This window comes from Aethina tumida, chromosome 1 (assembly GCF_024364675.1).
Source record: "Aethina tumida isolate Nest 87 chromosome 1, icAetTumi1.1, whole genome shotgun sequence".
NCBI classification, from domain to species: domain Eukaryota; kingdom Metazoa; phylum Arthropoda; class Insecta; order Coleoptera; family Nitidulidae; genus Aethina; species Aethina tumida.
The window spans coordinates 57903926-57928298 of record NC_065435.1 but is presented as its reverse complement, the minus strand read 5'-3'; the positions used below and the strand labels follow the sequence as shown (position 1 = coordinate 57928298).

The 24373-nt window shown below is 30.5% G+C and overlaps 4 protein-coding genes across 4 annotated transcripts in view; 1 reads left to right on the top strand and 3 right to left on the bottom strand.

The window, feature by feature from the left end:
* The window catches only part of LOC109609331 (sodium/calcium exchanger 3), a 93849-nt gene extending 92716 nt beyond the window's left edge, over nt 1-1133 (top strand). The window contains exon 7 of the mRNA XM_020025984.2: nt 599-1133. Coding sequence (XP_019881543.2) covers nt 599-803 — 205 coding nt within the window. The 3' untranslated portion in view covers nt 804-1133. The remainder of the gene's footprint in view (nt 1-598) is intronic.
* Nucleotides 1134-3687: 2554 nt separating this feature from the next.
* On the bottom strand, nt 3688-4474 carry LOC109609323 (protein twisted gastrulation-like). Its single transcript, XM_020025973.2, has one exon. The coding sequence runs from the start codon at nt 4431-4433 to the stop codon at nt 3717-3719; it is 717 nt and encodes a 238-aa protein (XP_019881532.2). The 5' UTR covers nt 4434-4474; the 3' UTR covers nt 3688-3716.
* A 2107-nt stretch (nt 4475-6581) lies between these two features.
* On the bottom strand, nt 6582-11340 carry LOC109609321 (anoctamin-3-like). The gene is made up of 15 exons (XM_049970445.1): nt 10984-11340; nt 10744-10931; nt 10361-10571; nt 8974-9179; nt 8663-8814; nt 8520-8610; nt 8337-8457; nt 8110-8280; nt 7909-8052; nt 7688-7851; nt 7489-7625; nt 7234-7439; nt 7074-7173; nt 6856-7019; nt 6582-6796 (listed from the first exon to the last, which is right to left on the bottom strand). Exons 1-15 carry the CDS (start codon nt 11164-11166, stop codon nt 6608-6610), a joined length of 2427 nt encoding a protein of 808 aa, XP_049826402.1. The 5' UTR covers nt 11167-11340; the 3' UTR covers nt 6582-6607.
* Nucleotides 11341-17261: 5921 nt separating this feature from the next.
* Nucleotides 17262-21259, bottom strand: LOC126264264 (uncharacterized). The gene is made up of 3 exons (XM_049961265.1): nt 21183-21259; nt 20038-20067; nt 17262-19963 (listed from the first exon to the last, which is right to left on the bottom strand). The coding sequence occupies exons 1-3, from the start codon at nt 21235-21237 to the stop codon at nt 17328-17330; spliced, it is 2721 nt and encodes a 906-aa protein (XP_049817222.1). The 5' UTR covers nt 21238-21259; the 3' UTR covers nt 17262-17327.
* Nucleotides 21260-24373: the final 3114 nt, after the last annotated feature.

Here is a 24373-nt window from a genome sequence, read left to right as displayed (position 1 = left end):
TCCATTTAATTCAGCATCTCGGGACGACTGAGCGAATTATTCGCATCAAACTGAATTAAAAGAACTTTTACTGGAGTTGCACCATATACTAACGTAAACTCTAATACTCGTCGGTTAGACTAATTTCAGCGGGATACACACAAAAATCGCATTCAACGTGTAAATATTAAATCCTTGAATTTACCTCCGTTACGAAATTTATTTGCCTGTAATAATTATTTTCCGCATATCCCTGTTATAAAACCTGACTCGAGAACTTCTCAGTTTCCAAGATATCATCACCCTAATGGGAAAATGTTGTAACGCTCACGCAGTGAAAATACGACGCCGTTCCATTTCTAATTAATCTGTTTATTTACTATCAAATAACATTCTACGAACTGAATAACTGTAACGTGTATTAAAACTGAAAACGAACTCGTAATTTAACTTTACATAGTTTCGCATAACTTTATGTCTGCCATTAATTGTTTGTGTCATTGTGCTGTTAAATATATTTTCCCATGTAGTTTTTACATGACAACATTGGTTTCAATGCTAATATTAAATCAATTATGATTTAAGGTTTCAACAATTTCATCTTATAATTTGTTTTCAGTTTGGCCTTTTCTGTGACGAATTTCTGCACGGCAGCCGTCATCACCATAATTGTACTATTGCTGCGTAGATCTAGAGTTGTGGGTGGAGAATTGGGTGGCCCAGTTTGCATCAAATATTGCACATCTGCATTTTTGATCGTTCTATGGGTGATCTATCTGGTATTGTCAACGCTTGAAGCTTACGAAGTCATCGATGGATACTAAAATATATTTTATGGAATTGGGAGTTATAATTTTCTATGATTTGTTACTTTGTGTGATATGAGAGATTGTGAATTTTAATATATTTGCCTTTTGCATAATATTTGTTTAAGATATAGATCAATTTCAATTTTGTGTTGGATGTAAGGGTATTCAAGAAACTTGTAGTACTTATGTGATACATATATACGTAGCAGTGAGAAATCAACAATTAAAGTTGAAAAAATAATATAATATATATGGAGTTTTTCAGTGAATGATTATATATTGTTTATAAAGTTATCGCTGTTTCAATAATTCAGCAGAACCGAAGATAATTTTTGGGACACTTCAATTTTACGTGGAAATTCTATTTTTTTTTTTTAATTTTAAATTAATTTCTACAAATTTTATAATTAATTAATGGATTTGAATAAAAATAATAATAACAAACATTTTAATGAAATGATTGTCAAAAAGTTTTTTACTTACCTTTCCAATAAATTTTATCATTATTTCCTTAAACGAAAATATTTTGGCCATCTATTTATTTTGTCATAAACGTTATATCTTTCGCATGGTGCATATAAAATTTTACGGTGAAAGAGAAATAAAAAAATACTTAAAACGATCATTTCCTTTGACTGTTTGGTCACGAGATCACTCAGAAAGATCAATACCTAACTAAATATGTTTGTAATTTATTTACTTGGTCTTAAGTACTGCAAGTTTTGAAAAACTGAACAAAATATGTTGAAGGAACATCCTACACAAGTTTTCTATTTTTGACGATTACAATACAATGACTATAGATAGTCTCAAATATGCCGGTGTTCACACTAACTTAAGAGATATAGTTGTTATAGTGGATAATTGTTATTAAATATATAGAGTATTAAAAAATTAATATGTTACCTGCAAACTGTTGCAGGTGGTATTTTATGCACTCTATTGTTTTTAATTTATTAGTGTTTTAAATGTTAGTGAAATCTATTTATATGTCACAGAAAAATAAAATTGTTTAACAATAGACAACGTGAAATATCAGTGGAAATAATGTAATGTAATAGTACGTACTGTACGTTATTTATTGCATGTATGTGATCATTTTTTGGTTAAATACTAATATTGATGCGACTAACCGTAGAATCTGACTTGGGAATTCAATTAAAATTAAGTCTGATGAAAAGGAACAACTGAATATATCGAAAAATGTACTGTAGGCAACACAATATTCAACAAAAAGAATAAACACAACGAATTTATGTATGTATTGTTAGGATATAGAGCGAACCATTATTGAACCAAAGATTTACAACCAAAGTGTACTTTGTTTATTTAGTGACCTTAATGAGAAAAATAATTAGTGGAAGAAAGTGAAATTACTACTAAAACTGAAATAAAATGCGTATTCATTTCATTTATATACTTTAGGATAAACAATTAGAAAACGGACCATTGAATAATATACGACTGCTTATAAAATTTGTTGAATATATTGTTGCATAATAGAAGTATTAGCTTTTTTAAAATAGGTCAGCCAATTAGAAGCTTGTTCAAAAATAGATTAAGATACACATGTAATCAGTTTATGTATTTTATTAGTGTTTCATATTATCGAGTCGATATTTAGTTTGTTTTGAATGTACTTAAAAATATTTCGCTTATTCCTTTTTCCCAAACATTTTAGTTACTGTTTAATTAGTGACTTAGATTAAATTAAGGTAACAAGCTTCTGAAAAATTGCCATTATTTGAATCACTTTATAGATTTGACTTAGTCTTTATGACTGTGTCGTAGCAGATAAAATCTGTAACAAGTAGTTTGTAAATATTTATTGGATAGTTATAATTTTTTCAGTGATATAGATATTTAATTTTTATAAAGTTATTAGATGTGTTAGAGGTTAAACGAACTTAATTGATGGATGATTTCGGTTTGATCAACTTAAATCTGTCTCAGCATTACTTTTTTTTGCAATAGTAATTTTGTCTTTGACTCATAATATAAAGAAAACCGAAATGATCCAATGGACTTCAACAGACGTTTGAAATTATGGTTGTATACAAAACTAGTTTTTAACATGAATGTGAATTTTAAAGTTATGCTTTAGTTAGTCTTCCACTTCAAAATATATTATTTAGGAATACAGTACAAATTAACAACATGTATTACAACTTAAATCGAAATATAAATTAAACCAATAGATATTTTTGTAAATAATTAACATTCATTAATTTAGTAATATAGAATTAACTAAGTATTAACGAAAACCTCTCTTATCAGTTATGTTCTTTGGGCTGATCAGTGATTAATCAAAAATTCTAGGTTTTTACAAAATTAATATTTGTCATGAAATTTTGTTGCAGGACATTACGATTAAAAGTAAAATTGTTCTTCTTGTGTTCAATTTCTACTATGTCGCAACTCAAAAATTGGGAAATCAAAATACAGGGAAGTCTCTAACTCGATGCAATTTTGTTCATGTTAATTATTCCACAAAGATTTTGCAACATAGGTCTGTTATTCGTTTAATTTCACTTGCATCAATAAATTCATCGAGTTAAAATTCATCTTGTATCTTAAAATGTAAATACTAACCTTCTGTAGTAGAAAATAAGTGTATTCTATCCACTTATCTTCTAACATATATCCTTTTAACAATATTGTACTTATACTTCTCTACTCTCTTTGTCTCGATATACGCCTAATGTCATTTTCGCTGCTTGTAAACGAAATATGTTCCTTGTGCTTAGATTAGTAAACATGTAATTTACAAGAGTTCTCCATGTTAAAAACTAACATGTTATATTTCAGTAATTAAACTGTTGAAATTTGAACACTGTTTTATTTTTTACTTATACTCACTGCTATGGTATTAAGATTCGTGGAGAAACAAATATACCAATTCAATTTAATACATTTATTTACTAATTACTATTTAAAATCATTTTCGTCAGATGCCTCATAATCAGCTCCGTAATCCAGATCGTACTCATCGTCAAAAGTATCCTCCCCGTCAACCGGACAATTATGACATCTACTTTCGTTCACTCCATAATTGATGCAATATTTCCCAATGCATTCACAACACCCGTCGTGGAACCATCTGTAGCTGGATGCACCCATGGAATGACAACTGCTCTTACACTTCATCCAGCTCATGCAATCATTCCAGTACGACACCGTGCAATTCAACGTCAAAATATTCCTATTCGGAATTGTCTCTTGTGGCTGGGTCTTCATGTAGAACTTCACCTCCTTTTTCGTAGAGTACATGCTAATATCTATGTCCATGGGAAAAGTCAGACTCGACCACCGGTCGTCCGGATATTCGGTCAGAACTTGAAACAGTGCGTCCACGTTCTCTTTGAAATCCTCAACGTGACTTTGGGTGCTCAACGTGTTTTCGGTTTCGTTTATCTGTGGACACATGTCCACGCACGAACAACATTCGGTATATAAATCGGACAAACAATTGAAACACGACTTACAACAACTGCAGTCCTCTGTGCGGTCACAGTCACACGATTTGGTCAAGAGGCACTTGCTGACCACACTCCCGCACACCGCCTCATTACAGCCGTTTACCTGTTGGAGGCAAGGTAGTAAGAAAATGGGCGCAATTAATAACAGGTAGTGGTAGACAGTCATCTTTAGCGATGTAATTGCAACTGAGTAAATTTTGTGACTGGCGTCTTGTTTTTGGGTATGTTTTATATAGTGGGGGGCGAACTGGTGGTAACCTTATACATGAAGAGCATATTAATATAATTTATTTTACCCATATATTTTATTACTATCATTTAATCTGTTCAATATTCTTTTTTGATTTTATTTTTTTGTAATGATTATATATAAAAAAATTATAGAAACACATTGTATATTTTTTAAATTCATAAACATATTTTATTCCGTTATACAATTAATTTCTTTGATTACATTTATTTAATTAATGATGAAATTAAATAAAACAATTTGTTTTAAAATGTTAAAATTCAATATTCTTGTAAATGTAGGATATTAGTATTAAATATGTGGATACATCATTGCAATTTTATATTTTTTGATTTTTAAAACTACCATATTTCTTTGGGTGCTGGTGTAAGAACCATTTTCGTGGGAGAATTCATGAAGTAATCCGTCTTGTCGTGTGCATTTGGATTTTTAACCGACGACATTCTGAATTGAGCCAGAATAATCAGAAATGAAATCATGGTGAGAATTAACTGAAATGAAAATGTCACTAAATTTCATATTTTTAACGTAAAGTTCTTACTGTGCCCAGGGTTGTGGTGTTGATTTCAAACAGACCAAACGGCGAAAACTCTATTTTGCTCATTTTAATCTTGATTGCCAAAATAGAGACCTAAAATGAAACAAATAATAATAAACATTTATTTTTAGTCGTCACTTACCAGTTCTTTTTGTTCAATAGTATTATAAACGGAAAGTGTTGTGATGTTCTCTTGAACATCGTTTGCCTAAAATATTTAAGTAAAAAATGATGCTTAAATCTTATAATAAAAAGCATACTCGATTAATAATTAATTGGTGACAATAAAATAACAAACACAGGTGTATTGATAAAACAAAAATTAAGTTTAATACACCTATGATGATTTTTAACTCATCTACAACACAAATTAAATAGTACTGTTGAATTGTTATTCCAGAAAAACAATTAATTGTAATCAGCAAAACTGGAAGCTGAAAAATTTTTCGAAAATCGGTACAGGCGTTTCTTAATAAATAATATCTATTTTCGAATATTTTTAAATTTGAGTCAATTAGTAATTTATTGTTACGTAAATCTGTTTCCAAGCCGATCTGACTTATCTGTTTCAAAATTTTGTTGTTCAAACAGTCTAAGTAAAAATGTAAAAGTTGAGAAAACAAATACAATTGAACGATGACAAAACTACTGAACAGTAAATTTAGTGAAATAATCAAACCACCATAAAACTGTTTGGTTGAAGTAAAAAATAAGTAACTCAAAATATACATCGATATAAGTACAAAAAGAACTAGACACAAAATTGTCGATTTTTTGATTTTAACGAATTTATTGACTTTTGCAGCCATTCCGTAATTCAATTGGATATACTTCAACATTAAAGATTTCAGACTATCTCTAGTCAACCAAACCGCAAAGTAACTTCCAAAAAAAGTTGCAGATGATATAAGTAAATGCATCATATTAACGATTTCATTCATGTAAAGTGGTTTATTTAAATGAATAAGATCCAAAACCACAAGCATTGTAAATGCACTAAATATGAAAATGCCACTTAGATTAACGAGTTTGTTGAGTGGTACTTCTGGGTTGGTGTTAATGGGTAAATAACCCACTAAATGATTAAAAGTGAATATTAATTTAAAGTGCTTGAATACTAGCTCACCTGAAATTTAAGAAGTAAAATTACTGATTTAAATGTTTTTAATTGCTTACTGTTTGTTAATCGATTTGCATTCGGGTTAATCATTGTACCTTTCTTAAACATCCAATAACTAATTGAATCAGTTTTCCAGATTGTAACTGCTACTAGTTTTATACAGGAATTTTAATAGAATTTTATTGAAAAAATGTTAATAAATTGAGTTATTATCTTAATATAGTTAAGGTTTATCGATCGATAATAAGTAATTGGATTGCTGTGTCATACGGTATTATCAAATACATCACTTATTATTAGTTAGTCATATACAATTATAATTATTATAATTAAAATTTATTAAATGAAATATTATTATTTTAAACAGATATATCAACATAAATTAATAAATTCAGTGAATAAATTATCCATTACAAATTAATCAATTGGAAATTATTTAAGTAAAACGAAGCGTTCAGATTCTGTAATCGCCTTCTTCCTTTTGTTTATGAATGTGGCTTCAATGTCTCGCATTCTCTGTTCTCTTCTCATCTTCTGTTGATGAGCGATTTCTTCTTTTACGGAGTATGGAACATCTGGAATCATGTACGAAAGTAATCCTTGCACAAGAAATACAAAGTGCTAAAATAGAATTAGAAAATAAATAAATATTTAAATCGAAAATGTGGTGTGGTCAATACTTCAATGGCAAGGAGTGTGGCAAATCTTATGGATAATATCCACCAGTGGTGTAACGTGTAATCATTTGCGTTAACAGCATTTCTTAGGCCACCATAAAAGCAGTACTTCTCGTGAACACGTTCATTATATTTATACATACTGTACACGCCGGAACTGAGAAATTCTAAAAGTACTACGTTTTAAAAATTCTTATAAGTAACTAGATTTAGTAATTTACGCGACATCGTGAAGTTACTGAATCCATTTAAGCTGCTGTCTATGTAGTGCCAGTAAAGGATCTTCGGTACGAAATTGCTGCTGAATGCGATCATACCGGCCTAAAATAATCAAAATATTAACAATGAAATAAAATATCCGAAGCTTAGGCATATTCTCACGTTAGCAACTATGCCTAAATACGTGGTAGCTTGCAACAATTTGGTGAAGCATACTAATTTAGCAACTTTCCTAGGGTTGGGTCTTCTGTAAAGCCCTAAAGCTCTGAGTGCTTCAAACCGCAAATGGAAAATGTTTTTTATAAATGCACACAAGGGAGCCAACGGAAAAGCGGAAATAAAAAACGTCACCAGTCCATATTCAACAACTAAAATACATTAAACTCACTCTATTAAATGTGAAATGAGTTAAATTACCTGTGTCTAAATAAGCATGAGGAATGTGATATGGATCTGGTTCGTAAAGAAAAAAATCGTGCTCCCATTGAGGCATTTCCCCCGTAGAATCTTTCGGCTTTTTCCGAAATATCATCTTCACTTTGACATTTATTATACTGAAATGATATTGAACAGCTAAGTAGAATTGTAAATTCTTTTCAGTTTAAATTTTACTAACGGAACAAAAATGTTTTCAACAAACTTAATTAAACCGTGAATAATCCATATAGAAAGTTGCAAAATTCCCATTTCTAACGTGCATCCAAAGACCATCATACATTTGGCTATAAATACTTCTTGGAATTCGTTGACCCTAATTCCTGGATGTTGAAAAGCTTGTCCCTGGAATGATGTCCTCATTAATATATACTAATCTTTCTTTTAAGGCTATTATCTCACCTTCCCAAAACCAATGAACAGTAAGGCAAAGTAATGATTGAAACAATTAAGCAAGTAACACTTATAAATATAAGAATTATCAAATTCCACTTCTGTTCTGGGATTTTCGTAGTGTGTTATCTTAAAAGCAACTCTATAGTAGAGCTTAAAATTTATTAAAATTTACAATCACGAAATAATAAAAATATGATTATTAATTACCTTTTGCAAAATTATCATAAATCCTGCTAATATACTGCAATTTAAAAATTGATGGAATATGACCCAATTATAGTTGTCCGTTTTGTAAGGGTGTGTGTTGTCATACATCATGTGGGTCAGTTTAAGTTGCAACATCTGAGTAAAAATCGTGACACACACAATTATTGCTGCCTAAAATACACGATTTAATATCGAAAATATAAAATTATTGCAAGAATGCAGGCTACCGTGAGTGTAACACTGAGCAAAGTAGCGGTAGTTCTAAACAGCCACGAAGTTAAAGGAATAAAAGGTTCCAAAGTACCATCGGCGATTTCTCTATAGTAAGCTCTTTCTTTATATTCCATTCTAGATAACACTTTAACTGTTAACTGTTTTAATGTCTTTTTATAATATTCATTCATTTTTACCTCATTGAAAAGTCTTGCTCCAAGTTCTTCACATTCCACCTCATTTGATTCGTCGCTTCTATACGCTTCCACATTTCAACCACCACCGTGGCTAAGACGAAACTTCAGTAGTTCACACCAGCAAATAATAAAATAGTACTTACACCACAAGGAAATCACTACAGCAAACAGTACCGTAGAGTTGTTATTTAAAATGTATGTTAGGTGAGATGCGGCGCATAAACGTCTCATGTGCTCGTACTTGCAGCTCGGACAACTGGGACACAACAACAACTTGCTCTGGCATATTTCGATACTGAAATCAATATTGTTATATTGTATATTTCTGAGGTATATTTTATGCGTCCTGTTTGTGAAATAAAAGATTTGTGTACTCTTATGATACACCAAGAAACTGTTTGAAAGATATTTAAATGAACGTTAAAAATTACAAAACAAAAATGCAAATAAGTACCTTAACGTATTGTGATAGGTAAATTGAGTACCAACACCGAATATTACTACAGCGACACTAATAATAGCAGGAATGGCCAACATTGTTGCATACAATCCCATCCATTTGTAGTAGAACGCCGTTTCAGTTCCAAAGTATCTCTCTATTACATTTGCAGGTTGAGCTTTGTAGAACCTTTTTGGGTGAGCCCAGTACTCATACAAGACCTACACAGTAAGAACACAGTCCTATTGAATTGTAATTGTATAAAGAATTTCAAAACATTGGACATAATAGAAGCGACGTTTGCTGGTTAGATATTTTATTTCCACCTCTACCTTCGGTAGAGTCATGCAAAATGTGAAAATTTATCCATGCTGAATACAATATTCTTTTTTTTGGTCAGTAAACCTTTTTGCTGGACATTTTTGGAACGATAAAAACTTGTGAGTGTCAGCACTAAACATTTATTTTCTAAACAGTTAAGATGCCCCATCGGATTAATTTTTCTGCGGACATTATGTTCGTGTTATTGATCCTTATTAAAGTGGAGTAGACCAATTTAAATTATAAAAATATGTTGTGTCAAGGACCATTCAACTGTTTTGAATTTATGACAGAGTTGTAAATCTCACACGAGGTGGGACACATAGAATAATATCAGGGAAAATCGATAAAAATAATTTCCATCTATTAATCGAATCCATTTTCGAGTTCTTTTACGATTAAAGCTGTAATTCCGGAGACGAATGATTTAACAAAACGACGACGTTTTACTGAAGTAGTTTTACCTACATGATCTACCAAAAAGCCCCAATTTAACCTAAAGCTGTACGAAGAAGGTTGACCATTTTCTAGAAATACCTTCATTGGTCACCGCAAGATTGGATTAAAACTCTATTTGGTGACGAGCTAATATTTCATATATATATAAAACTGATGGTAATATATTTGTAAAGGATTGATTGACTTTGATGGCAAAGTGTTAGTTTATAGTTGGTTTTCTGGTTACGATTCATCGCATCGAAGGGATTATGTATAAAGAAAAGTACAAAGACATACTGCAATGCATTATGTTGCTTTTTGCTGAATGGAATGCTTTAAAAATTTTTCTTCTAACATGTTAATGATCCAGAACAGTGCAAACTAGTTAAAGAATCACAAAATTGAAGTTAGGAGGTGGTAAAGGAAAAGATTCGAGGCAAGAAATTTAAAAACCACTATGACCTTTTTGAAGAGATTCAAGTTGTTTAGGAAAAAGTAGATGGTGATATATATATATATATATTGAGTTTTTTAACATGTCACTTCAATTATGTCCACATAAAGATTAAAATTTTAAGAAGTATGGGCTCTAAGTAACCAACTATGGTCACATAACGTTTTATATAAAATATTGTAGATGTACCTGTCGATCTGTTAAGGGTCCTTTCTTAGTCCATTTGTAAGTTCCACTGTGAATAGCGAAAGCTGCTCTCAAAGTGCCCGCCTTTATAAGACTTCGCACTCCGTACATGCTGACCTTCTCCCCATATCTATTTTTCTTAAGGATTTCACAAATAAGGAATATTTTCTCTGAGGAAGTTAAGCCATTGGGTTTTTGCTTTGAAAATGTTTCTCTAAAAGTTTAATTTGAAATTACTTATTAGAGGTTTGTCGGTTAAAATCTTTTCATTTTTATGTTTGTCTAATTAGTATATTAAAAACAATTTATGTTTAAAATACTCGTTTCGTACACTTGCTACTGGATTTTTTAACATTTTAATGAATAATTTACATAAACTAACTTACTCGGCCCTTTTATATAGATCATCGAATAAGTCGGGGTCCGTAAGAAAAGTTTTTGTAAACCCATATGTATGTTCCTCAAAGTTGTACAGAATACTGTTCATTGTAAGGTCTATTTTATATGCCTCCGCAAAGTCCAACAGTTTGTCTTCACTGATTGTCAACAATACAAATTTTATGTCTCGATCGCACTGCAACATCAAGAATATCATGTCGAAAATACGTAATGTATTTACTACATACACTGAAAGGATGAGTTTCGTATTCGAATCCAATTTTTTGCAAGTTTTGCACAAAACCCTCCAGCTGTTTTATTTGATAATTGGTCTTTAGTTTTTTTCTGCTGTAAACAAGCACATAATCTACCGGCCTTACACCGTCAGAAAAATGTATCCCCTTTGTTCTATGTTTTGACGTTGTCGTCATTGCCGGGTATCACTCGAGACAGATAAGGCGTAGTGATTAAAAATACATTAACACCTGTGACAATTTTTATGTCATGTTTTGACAAATCATTTAGGGTTAACATTAATATGCAAAATAAAAAATCCTCTAAAACCATTAGAATTGGACATATTCCTAATATAAAATATAGCTTATTTAAATTATAAATGTCAGCTTTATTGACGGGAGTGTCAATAAGAACTCTTTGAATTCATAAAACTAATTATTTTTGATTTTGAAATGAAGAAAGCAATTTTCTCAAGATGTGTTTTATTGTAAATCTTTTATATGACAAATCACTTAAACTGTTAAAATTGTGCTATTTTGAATCTTTCCAACATTTACTCGTTGATTCAACTTTTTACGTCGCCGAATAAAAATTACTTGTACTTATGTTCATATTTCCAGCAACCGCCAATTTAAATTGGACCAAGATAATTAGAAACGATACGAGACTCAATGCTACCTAAAACCACAGTTTATTTGTAAAAATTGCAAGGCTACATTGACTTGCTGGATAATTAAAACCCATAGTACTCACAGTTCCCAAAACATTTGTATTAAGCTCAAATATTCCATATGACGTAAAGTATATAGGACTGAGTTCTACTTTTAACTCGAGAATCGATATCTAGAAAATACGGAAATGTATTAACAATTTTTGTATTCAAGCTAATCACGATGTTTTACATCGTTAATGTAGTTAAAGTAAAGGAATGTACACACAACCAAACTTATATGGAATCACCTAGTAATTACGAAAAACGGTGTTTTATTGGGAAAAATGTATTTTTAAAATAAAAAGCAATTTATCCAAACCAATTTTACTATAAAACTAGAGACAAAAATCATTCAAACAAATTTTATTTAGAACAAATTATCAAAAATGAGAATGCTGTCGAAAATAAATTTTACGGTAAATTAGATTTTAACAAAAAATAAAAGTTTTTTGCTAATATAATAATGTTACAATACAAACACGAATTTGACGTGGCATGTTTTCTATTAAATTATTAATGACTTCTTGGGGAACATTTTCCCATTCTTTTAAAGCTACCGGTAAGTTGTTCTGTGTTCTGTGCTGATAGAGATATTTGACTAAGGCCAGTCTAATTCGGTAACACCTTCCATTTCCAAACATTGGCACCTCTGCTGGTATGTGGAGGAACATTATTTTGCATAAATAGGAAATAATCCCCGAAAGTACCTTCCCAGAGGCTTTAGCACTAAATCCACATACCTTCCTCCTTCATATATAGGGATCGGTAGGGCAGCACCGAGCGAGCCTAACATGTCTCTCATGACCTCTTAAAACACGGATTTGCCGATCGTCTGATTGCAGCCTAATTTTGGTCTCATCCGAAAATAACACATTTCTTCAATCTTCAATTGTCCAGTTTGCATGATCCAAACACCAACTTAAGAGGCCAACTCTATTTGGCGCTGATAGTTGTGGAATCCTTAACTGTATTCTGCTAAATAATTCTTGAGTTCGAAGTCTTCCAGTTTCGACTGTAACACTAACACCTGTAGTATCTAGCACAAGTTGCCTTTGAAGCTCGAGATGGGATGTTGTAGGATTTCTTTCTGCTATTTGAGTTAAAAAACGATTCTGGCCTTCTGTGGTGACCCTTCGGCGACTTCTCCTGGTCTTATTTTTTAGACTTCTCAACTCCAGAAACCTTGAATAGGTTTGTGCGACCCCCATAGTTTGTGCAATTTCCTTCTGTAGACATACCGTGTTCTGACAGAGCAATAATTCTTCCCCTCTCGACTTCTGATAACCTTACTTAAGGCATTTCAAATAATATTTGCGAAAATAAGTTCACTTCACTACTACCATACATGGGAATAACCTAATTGGCACTGCAGGAACAACTCTTATCAAGCATTTACATTTATTTTATAAAAAAACATTCGCTTTTTACTCACGACTAATTTTTTTCATGGAAAATAATTCTTTCTTGTGAATACTAAATGATTCCATATAAGTTTGGTTGTGTATATGAAGAATTTAACAATGTACATACCTGCTCATCTTTGTTACAAAAATTAATTGATAATTGTGCGATGTAGTCTCGAAACAATGCAGCCTAAAACGAACCAATTGATAGAAGCTACGTTCGTATAAAAAATAAAGATACTAGCCTGATTTAAAATAACCTGGTGGCAATAGAATATGAAACATAATATGATAGTCATTGTAAAAATGAACAAAACTGACTGAACCAAAACAGGTGTCTTCATAACAGATGCCGTCGAATAATACAACTGAATAGTAATTACTACAAAACTGCTAACTGTTATGCCGAATACTTGTAATTTGAACAATTCTTGGAAATTGAAACAAATGTTTCTTAACAAAAAGTACTTGCGTTCGAGTGTTTTTAAAAATGTCAAATCCACTTGAATAAAATCGAAACCAAGGGCTGCTTTGAATTCGCCCAACTTCTTATAAATCTCTGCGTTTATTGCTTGAAAGCACATTTTAATTGCGATTGAAAAAAAGTAAATTTGACAAACTACTATGGTGTTAAATATTATAGATACCACTACTATGTTTGCAGTTTTTATCGATAGAATTTTATAAGTTGTGACGGAGGCACCCAGCAAAAGTAAAACAAATAGAAATAATACAATGAAATATTCTTTTTTAATTTGTTTAGATTTCAAAATGTTTGACGGCAATTGTCTGTAAAATGTTGTAATTTCCTTAAAAACGTGGATCAGATTGCCTGTATATAACCAAGTACCTATGAAGTTTCCAAAAAATGTTAAACCAGTTACTGAAACTTGTATTAAGTTTAGACTAGTATTTAAAATGTATGTAGACTGATTATCAGAAAAACCTAAATTTAATATTAGAAGAACCGCATAAATTAAACAGATAGCTACACCAGTCAATACTGTTATATTGTTAATCTTGTAATCTTGGTCGTACTTCAATGGCAAAAAACCAAAACAGTTTTGTATGCATACGATTGTCTTAAAAGTTTTGAACATATTAAAATCTAAAAAATAATATGTTATTCTAGTCTGTAGTAATATAAATATATTTTACACTTACGATCAACTTCAGATTTTTTGTTCATCGTTATGTCTGATTGCAGTGCTAGTTACAATAACTGTATTCAATATAAGTTAACTTTTATATATTACTGAAACTTCTCTAATAATAAAGTCATTAAGTTTATTTACCGCCATTATTTACGTACTTAGGCATTCGAATCTATTATGGTTCTTACGCAACCATAATGTTCTTAAATTATCTGTGGAAATATTATTTATTAAAATCGGATATTATTTATTGAAAACAATTTTTAATAGTGCCAAAAATCTTTAATTCCTTTGTCTGAGCCTGTTTTAGTCCCTTGCCCGTTTTTGTTTATCATATAGTATCTGTACAAATATCATCGAACATTACAGTTGTTGTTTCTGTGTAACTTTTCTAAGACTAAGTTCATAAAATTTGCCTATTAACGTTTTTTCGCCACATTTCTTACAACAAAAGTAGTTACCGTACCCCCGATTATTTTATTTAACCGTCAGAAGTTGTTTTGTCAGTCATAGTTCGTGGTTTTAGTTTCTTTTTTAATTCGTCCACACACTAGATTTTCCATCTTAGCATATGCTTGTTTGCTTTATTACTTGTTTTCCCTACACCAAAAAGTACTTTTACATATGAGTCCTCTGGTTCCGCTATTACTCCAGATTCAACCAATTCTTCACATGCATGCAAGCTTGCAGATTTTTTGAAATTCAGGACAAGTGAGCCCTCAAATCCAAAAAAAATATTATAAATTTCATAAATTTATTTATACACTGCATACTTAATAAATAAAATTAGAAACAGTTATATGAGTATGTTTATTTTTTCCCAAAATACATTTTAAGGCAAATTGTACATAATGCTTATTCCTAAGGAAAATGGAATGATAATAATGATATCATAAAACACAAAACAGTATCCTTTGGTTAAAGAAATCTTACATTTATTATGTAAAAATAACTAATTAACGTGACATTTTCCTGATTTCTGAACATTGCTCAGGAAGGAAAAAATTTCGGTGACCTAATATAGACATAAAAATATGGTCGTTGTTAGAAAAATACTGATCAACTGATACTGATGTGAGCCATTAGAAAATTAAAATAATAAACAAATTTAAGCCATTTTTACGACGCTCTATAGGATTTCCGGACATTTTTCAAATTCCAATTATACTTCATAGAATTCCTTAAAAACCCAAACATGTCCGAATAAATTCGGACGTATGGAAATATTTAATATCAGCTACCAATACTTATATTTAGTACAGTAACAATGAAATAGGAATAATATCAAAAAGTGTTTGTAACTTTTTATTTAATAAAAATATCGAAATGAAATCTTGATCATTTACAGATAACATCTATATAAAAAGAACAGAACAATAAATTTTACAGAATTTAATGATAGCAGAGAAGGACGTAACAAAAATGAAAATATGCACTAATATTCAAATTAATGTAACATTATAAGAGCATCGTTGTTCATGACAGCACGCTGAAGATGTTATTCGTGAATTAAACGAGTCTATTTTGAAGCATTTTATAATAAATTTAAAAAAAAAATAAATAAAAAAAATAAAATTTGTAACAATAAAAGGTATTGTAGTGTGTAAATAATGCGATTATACATGATTATCTCAAAAAATATTAATACCTATTTTATTGTGACTAGTTTATAAATAATATTTATACTAATACTGAATTATTGAACTTGTGAACTCTACTACTTGAATTGAAAGCCACTATATGTAGTATATTATTATCTTTTTTGTTATCATTGTGTCTTCTGTGCAGTTGGTTAATATAATTTTATTCTTTAATACACTGCGTACGATGTTCATTGTTCGTTAGACAAAATTATATCAACATTTTACTTTATTGTATTTTACCTCTTCGTGTGAATTTCAGTTGACTACTTATTATCATATATAAATATTTAATAATAGGTCTTATATCATATCGTATAAGAAAGTTCAGGATTACCAAGACCGAGAGAAACAATGAGAGATTGTTAATCGTTCTCCATATTAATAAAAATTTAGAGAAGCCAGATAACGAGCTGGAAAAACTTGATAAGATATCAAAAACAAAATATTCTCTCCAGATATAGTGGATCTTTTCCGTACGTGCCTTACTGAAAGCTGTATCGTTTGGAACAACAAATTCTACGAACAGACTGAAAGATTAGCAATGGGCAGTTCTCTTAGTCCAGTGTTCGCCAATTTCTTTATGGAAAGGTTTGAACAAAATGAGATTGAGACTTCCAAAGACAAATCTTCTGTTTGGTATCGTTACGTGATATGGAAACATGGACAAGAAAAATTAGATTAGTTTCTAAAACACCTAAACTCTCAACATAACAATATCAAATTCATGATGGACTGGGAGAAGGAGAACCAAATACCTTTTTTGGATGTCCTAGTAAAAAGAGTAGGTGAACATTTAGACCATACAGTATATCGAAAATCTACACATACCGATCGATATCTACATAAACTATCTAACCATCATCCTAGTAAAAAATCATAAAAAGCATCAAAGGGCCATCAAAACACTAACCGCACGAGACAGAAGGATTAATGCCACACAAGACCTTGCTGAAGAATAAGAACACATGGAAAAAACACCACAGGCCAACGGATACAAACGCTCAGAAATAAGACGTACAATAAGACCTCATACTAATAATAAAGATCCACCTAGTAACTCTACGATTGGTAAAGCTTAAGTTACCGATAGAATTGAAAAAATCTTATTAAAACATATCATTCATACTGTTTTTATAACAACAAGGAAGATTCAACACATACTCAGATCACCCAAAGATAGGAGAGACCCTCAAACGGCTCCTGGAATATACCGCATACCATGCTCTTACGGGAAAGATGCATTGGTACTACAAAACGTTAAATTCTCATTTTTTAAAAATATAAGTAATATAGAACAAAAAATAATAGTTCTTAAAATAGAGCATAAAACAACATCAGTTAGTTAATATTATTTTAAGGTAATTTAAAACTCAGATATATTGAATTATAAATTTATTGCAGTTACAATACAGTTCATTGATTGATAAATACATTGTTATTCATTTATCCTAAGAGACCTCCCAATAAACTTCCTACTCCTCCTAAGAGACCGCCTAAAAGGCCGCCAACTCCTCCTAGCAAGCCTCCTAAAAGGCCACCATGACTAGCTCCAACGTCACCTACAGAACCAAGGAGGTTCCCAACAACATTTCCTACACCGCCTAAGATGTCATTGAGTAACTGAACCACTTCGTTCAGTAATCCTCCTACTAGGCCCAATAGGCCTCCTTTAGTAAGTTGACCAGAAGAATATTGGACGAATATATTTTGAACTATTGTTAAGTCTTTCGTATAAATTGTAGTCTTGATAGGATATAATGAGTTTAAGATGTATTTCTTTACAATCACCAATGCCCTTCTACAATTTTCAATAGCCTGTAGTCCACTTTGAACGCTCCTGTCTTGGATTTGTGATACAATCACCGAAATGGCATTCTGAAGCAATCCCGCAATTTTCGTCGGTAATTTGGCAACAATAGAACCAATTAAGGCGCTACTTGGCACAGATGTTGTAATGGAGTTTATAATGGTATCTAACACGTTGGTTAAGGTGTCAACAATATTTTTAAGTGGCTTGGAAAGTATTGTATGGACATTCTTGATTATTGCGAAAGCAACTGGGAATTCGATTTCATCTGATGGAAGAGCCTTTATTTGATTAGTAAGTTGACCCAAAAGACTTTTTACTTGACCTTGAACCATATCAACAATTGCTTGGATCAGAGACTCAAGAATATTCAGTGGGCTATCAATATTGATAACCAAGCCTCCAAGTTGTGAAAGGTAGTCTTTGCTTCTTAAAATATCTAATATGTTACTTGTGAGGTCTGATCCAGCAGACGCAATATTATTTATTAGGGTCTGCAGTTGCTGTTTCACCAAAACGTTGTTAATTGAATCTATATCCTCGCAAAGACTCTTTTCAAGAGATGTAATCAATCCTAGTACATTTTGGATTAGCGATTGTAGAATTTTTTCTATTCCATTATGTAACGTTGAAATTATTGACATGAAATAATTCACGGATAATTTGCCAACCGGTCCATATATTTTGACGACAAGGTTTGCAAGTAAGTTAAGGCTCTGAATCATTGTAATTTTAAGATCACCGCTTAAATCGTTACAAGCAGAAGTAATCACTAGATCGATAGAATTTAAATCTGCATTAATATTCGACTGCAAGGTGGTTAATACTTTTTTTAATACATCGATGATTTGCTGAATAAGTTTATTGATGTGGTCGAAAATAGAGCTTCCTAAAACAACAACAAGTTTGACAGAATAGTTCGATTGGGGCAGTTTTTGTAATATTTGGCTAACATGTGTTACAATTGGATTCTTTATACTTGTTAATATTGAATTAACTACTTCCGAAACTTTAGCACTAACCAATACGGGATTTACCACAGGAACAACTACTTGTGAAATAAAATTCAACAAACTTGACAAAAATTGTATGACGACATTCAAATTAGAGTTCAAAGCGCTATTGAGATGTGATTTGCACTTGGCTATAAAATGTTGTGTTTCAGCTGGACTTAAAACGCTGTCAATTTTAGTTTGGAATATGTTGCCAAGAATTATGTTAAGAGAATTAATTAAAGGAGTTAATACCATATCAACGACCTTTAATATCAAGCTAAGGATTGACCTTGCAAGATGGCAACCTTCTTTGTGATGACCTTTAATACTGGCAATAATTTTAACAACTTTGTTTAAGAACGAAGTGACTATTAGTTGGAATTGACCAGGAATGATACCGCAGGCCGATGGGATTAGTTCTATGACGGCATACAAGGTTGATTGATTTGAAGAAATAATGGACTTCAGGGCTTGTGATATGGTGGAATTAATTTTCGTCAATAGATTAATTATGCCAGCAAGAATTTTCGCAACATCAGCTACTTTTAAAAAGTTAATTGACAGAAGTTGAGAGAACTGATTGGCCAACTCGGAGCGAACATCTTGAACAAATGAAATGACTTCAGTTAGAAGAGGGGCAATATTTATTCTGCTTTTGATGATATTTGTAAGATCGTTCGACACGCCGATGACTCCCACGAGAAGATTTAAATTATATTGCATAACGCTCTGAACATAAACAATAACGTCTTGTAACGACAAAGCGTGGCTTGGTGATAACTTGTGAGCAATCAAAAGGTTGGTAAGTTTGTAAATGACGGCGAGCACTACATTAACTTGCAAACACTTGAGACGATTGTTAGTATCACTTTGGAGTAGTTGGAGTGCAATTTGCATGGCATTTTTTCCAGAACTGCCGACTCCCAAAATCGATGTTACCAAATTCGTCAAGGATGTAATGGCTTTTATTAAAATGCTGCCTACTTGAGGTACCAAAGCAACAGAAGCTTGACTTATAAGCCCACTTAGTGTTACTACTGATTGTGTACTCACTACAGTAGTAATTTTTTGGATGCTTTCATCACAACTCGTTGTTATTTTGCCAGTTGAAGTTGTTACATGACTCTCTAATGTGGTTGTGACTTCGGTCACATTTGTTGAGGTACTTATCTGAAGTGAGTTAAGTTGGCCACTAATTTGTTGTACAACATCCGTCTGAATAAAATTGAACAGGTCTCTTGTAAATGTTACAGTGTGATCACATAATGCTGCTGGATCTGAAAATAATAGATTCCCAAAATTTATGAAGAATTCTTAAAACTATTACTTATTCATTGGAAATTGTACGTACCTATTGCGCTTTGATCGGTAAGTATTATATCTGAAATGTAATAATAATATTGTAGAGTATTTGAACTTTTTAGCAATATTTATCATAAAGAATACAATATACTATATTGAAATACACCATAAACAATAATACAAAAAATATGTAGGGTACAAATATAAATAAAAATATAGTAAATTTGTTTAATATAAAACGGAATATTAATGTTAATGATAGAATACACATTAAACTAGTGTGTAGTGTATGTACAAAACAGTATTTTTACAAATAATGTCTTGAAAATACAGCTATATAAATTTCATTAATAAATTGGAGAATATTACACAGTGCTTCTTTATAAATTACTAAAAGATATACAATAGAGCTCATTTTAAAGTGAGTGTCATTCGATTTAAACAAACTTCTTTTTTCGATTATAAAGTATGAAAATATGTAAATATGTACAAAATGACAGCTTTTTTGTCCTAAAACCAAGTGAGTAGTTTATTACAAAAATATAATATTCTTCTTAAGATTTTTTTTTAATCAAGTAGGTTAGAAAATAAAATGTCAAAAATAGTACAAGTTGTATTTTTCAACAATATTGGAATAATATACTAACTACACCGTATTCAACTGCTCAAATTTAATTTGCTTCAAATTCAAAGCATGTATTACATCCGAGACGGACAGAATGAATATTATAAGTATTAGTGTATCATAAATATAATATTATTGGTAGTATATTCGTAGGGACCAAAAACGTGATATTTTGTCTATAAGTAATTTCATGTTTTACAAAAAATTTAGTCAGAATGGGACGAAAAAAAAATACAAATTTTATGGGATGTCCAAATGAACCACAATGTATGTTTATAAAATTTAATATTGTTTAAAATCATAACAATTTTTTTAGGTTTAGATTTAAAATTTTTTGGAAAATATAATAAAATAAAAAATGGATGTGGGATGTAACATATTGCAAACGACATAATGAAATATAAATAGAAATAACATATTTATCATATGTGATAGATCAGAATTTAATTAATATGTTAGTTTTTACAGTTGTGACAACAAATGAATTTAAAACCACCTATTCATGATATTTGTTTAAACACAAACATAACATAACATTATAATAGAGAAAAGGAAAATATTTTACTTACCGGAAGTTTTGACAAAACAAAACAAGAGTGGCAAAACTAACACTGCGAATTTCATCTTACTGTATTGTTAACCGCAGATGTACTATCGACTTTACTAAAAATCTGTGTTTTTATATGAATTTCGTTACTTTATTTCTTTGATTAGTTTAATATTGATTAAGCACGAAAATAATTTTTAACACGTTTAACTTTAATCTAACCTCTTGATATTACTTTTCCTGATAATTGTTCCAAAATATGAGAATTTTACACGATTAATATTAGGTGTTTTTTCACGCTAATTATTTTTTAAATTTTTCGATAAAATAATTAGTGCTAAAATTGCTGATTACATATATTTATTTATATATCTATAGTGCATATTATACAATAAACTATGTAGTATACAGGGGCATTTCTTTAAAATAATGAGCTATTATTTATAATATTAAATACACTAAATAGGGAGAGGAATAGAATATCGCAACGAATCTTCATCTGTTTTGTTGATCGACATTCTGAACTGTATCAAAATTATTAAAAAAGATATCATGCTCAGAGTTATCTAAAATTAAAATGTATTTAATAATTCAATATAAATTTAATATAAAATACTTACCGTGCCTAAAACAGAATTAGTGATTTCGAATAATCCAAATGGACTAAATCTAAAAGAACTTTTCGATACTTTTAAAGCTAAAATTGCTATCTGAAAGTAAAAAAAAAAATAATAATCAATTTCGAAAATTTTCAATTAAAAAACAAATAATTACAAATAAAAATATGAGAAAAATTGATTTAGATACTATTTATGAAAAGTACGTTATTGAATATCCCAAAATCGATTCATATCAAATTTTTAAAAACGTAAAGCGCCAGTAAAATTAAAATCTCATCAATAAAATAAAAACTAAACTAAAGTCTGCTATTCTATATCACAGTTATAATTGACTCTTAAATATATAGTTTTTGAAAGAACGTGAGTTTTAATTGCGCCATTATTATGGAATATTTTTTTTTTGAAAAAATTATCAGCATAATGCAGATGTAGGTCAGGCAAGAGTTTTTATATTATTACCTACCCGGTTATCCTCTTCCAATTCGAGCTTGTTTGATAAAAGCATAACAGATTCTTTAAATATATTTACCTAAAACGATTTAAAAGTACGTTACGTTTCTTATATAATAATTAACAATTCCTAATTAGGTAAATAAAGAAAAATAATAAAATATAAGATAAGATATAAACTTATGTTCAAGAGTCAGAGATATTAATAAACATTTATGAATTAAAATTTACTTTAATTTATTTGAGTGAATATACGTGGTGACCCACTAAAATGTACAATTACAGGCTGAGAAAAAACAAATATAAGATAAGATATAAACTTATGTTCTAGAGTCAGAGATATTAATAAACATTTATGAATTAAAATTTACTTTAATTTACTTGAGTGAATATACGTGGTGACCCACTAAAATATACTATTACAGGCTGAAAAAAAAACATTTGAACAAAATCCAAAAACAGTTTATCAGGATTTCAACTTTTGACGTAAGAAGTATACCAAAACATTCAACCCGCTAAGTGAGTCTGTCATCCTCCACATTTTTTCTAATAGAAATGGGAGACAAATGATACCTTCTTGAAAAGATCTTTTAATTCCCTTTTCATTGCCACTTTCAAAACCCTATAATTTTCTAATCTAGTGGATGGATTAAAAAAATAAGTAGGAATGCATGGAGAATTAGCGCAGTCTTATTTCAAGAATTTTACTCATTTCAAAGGGATTCCATTATTGCATCGGAATAAATTTCTTATAATGAACGTACAGAATTATTACATTACACGGTGACCGATCAGATATACGTCTGACGTCTGCTTAAGTACCATTGAGCATGCCTGGGATATGTGAACTATCAATCCAAATGCATGGACTAATATATTTCTCTAAAAGAATTGGAAAACCTCATAGACATGCAGAGGAGGTGTCAAGCAGCCATCGATGCCCATGAAGGATATACAATGAATGACATTTTATGTATGGATAAACTTGGCCAGAAATAAAAATTGCCGAATTATGTTAAATTTGTTAGGTCGTGTATATTTTTACTAAATATTTTTTATAAACAATTCTAAACGATAAAAAACAAAAAGACAATGGAAACGCGATTTTTACATATATTTTTCAATATCTCTAACTATGGAACATGAGGTTATAATTTGATTTAAATTGTTTATAAAAAATAAATTTAAACATCCAAATTATATAATAATAAATAGAAAATACAACAACACTCAAATAAGTATTTACAGCAATAAGAAAATAATTAAATTAATCAAATTAACAAAATTTTTGTATAACCTACGTAACTAACCTGCTTGATTATCTTATTATGACAATAAAATAAGAATCCAATCTTAAAAGCTAACAGAGCAACAACTGATACGGCATTGATGATATCCCAAGTTTTCACAATTATTGAAAATAAGTAGTACAACTGAATCGTAATAACTACAAATCCTACGATTGTAATACATAAATTTTGTAGTTTGAAAATATCTTCGAAGTTTATACAAATACGTTTTAAAAGTATATACTTTCTTTCAATAAATTTTAAAAAGCTGTCTTCAGTTAGGGCCGTTTTACTGGTGTTTTGCTTATATTTATCCAAAAGATTTACGCTCAGTATTTTGAAGCAATTTTCTATGATTTGCGAATAGAAGTATAGCTGAGAAAGTACGAGACAGTTGAAAACATAAGCGGAGGAGAAAACATTGGCCGATAATTTATTGGCTGAGTAGTAAGTACTGTAAATGACTATTACCAAAAATACAAAGAAAATTATCAACAAATTGTACGTTTTGTTCATTATTTTGTTACATCGAGATGTAGGCCAAGAAATGCCCAATGTAAAAAACTCCACATTCTCGTGCAAAATATGATAATTTCTTAAGTTTACCCATGTGCCAATAAAGTTTGCAAAAAAATTTACAACCACAGAGGTCAGTTGAAGTATATTGATTGTCTGATTTATTATGAAGTTAGATTGGGTAGCATAGACCAATTTGAGAACTACAAAGGCGTTGAATATCAAACAAAATAATGCACCCAATATTATCACGTGGTACTTTACGCGGAATTCACCGTAGCATTTAACTGGTATGAAACCAAAAACATTTTGCAGTCGAAATATGTTTTGAAAGTTTT

Excerpts from the sequence above, each read along its gene's own strand:
- LOC126264264 (XM_049961265.1), bottom strand. The coding sequence starts at position 21,237 with ATGAAATTCGCAGTGTTAGTTTTGCCACTCTTGTTTTGTTTTGTCAAA. Across the intron at positions 20,068-21,182 it reads TTGTTTTGTCAAAACTTCCG|ATATAATACTTACCGATCAA; the intron begins GTAAGTAAAATA and ends ATTACATTTCAG. Across the intron at positions 19,964-20,037 it reads TACCGATCAAAGCGCAATAG|ATCCAGCAGCATTATGTGAT; the intron begins GTACGTACAATT and ends TATTATTTTCAG.
- LOC109609321 (XM_049970445.1), bottom strand. The coding sequence starts at position 11,166 with ATGACGACAACGTCAAAACATAGAACAAAGGGGATACATTTTTCTGAC. Across the intron at positions 7,626-7,687 it reads GTTGAAAACATTTTTGTTCC|TATAATAAATGTCAAAGTGA; the intron begins GTTAGTAAAATT and ends ATATCATTTCAG. Across the intron at positions 6,797-6,855 it reads CCACACTCCTTGCCATTGAA|CACTTTGTATTTCTTGTGCA; the intron begins GTATTGACCACA and ends ATTCTATTTTAG.
- LOC109609323 (XM_020025973.2), bottom strand. The coding sequence starts at position 4,433 with ATGACTGTCTACCACTACCTGTTATTAATTGCGCCCATTTTCTTACTA.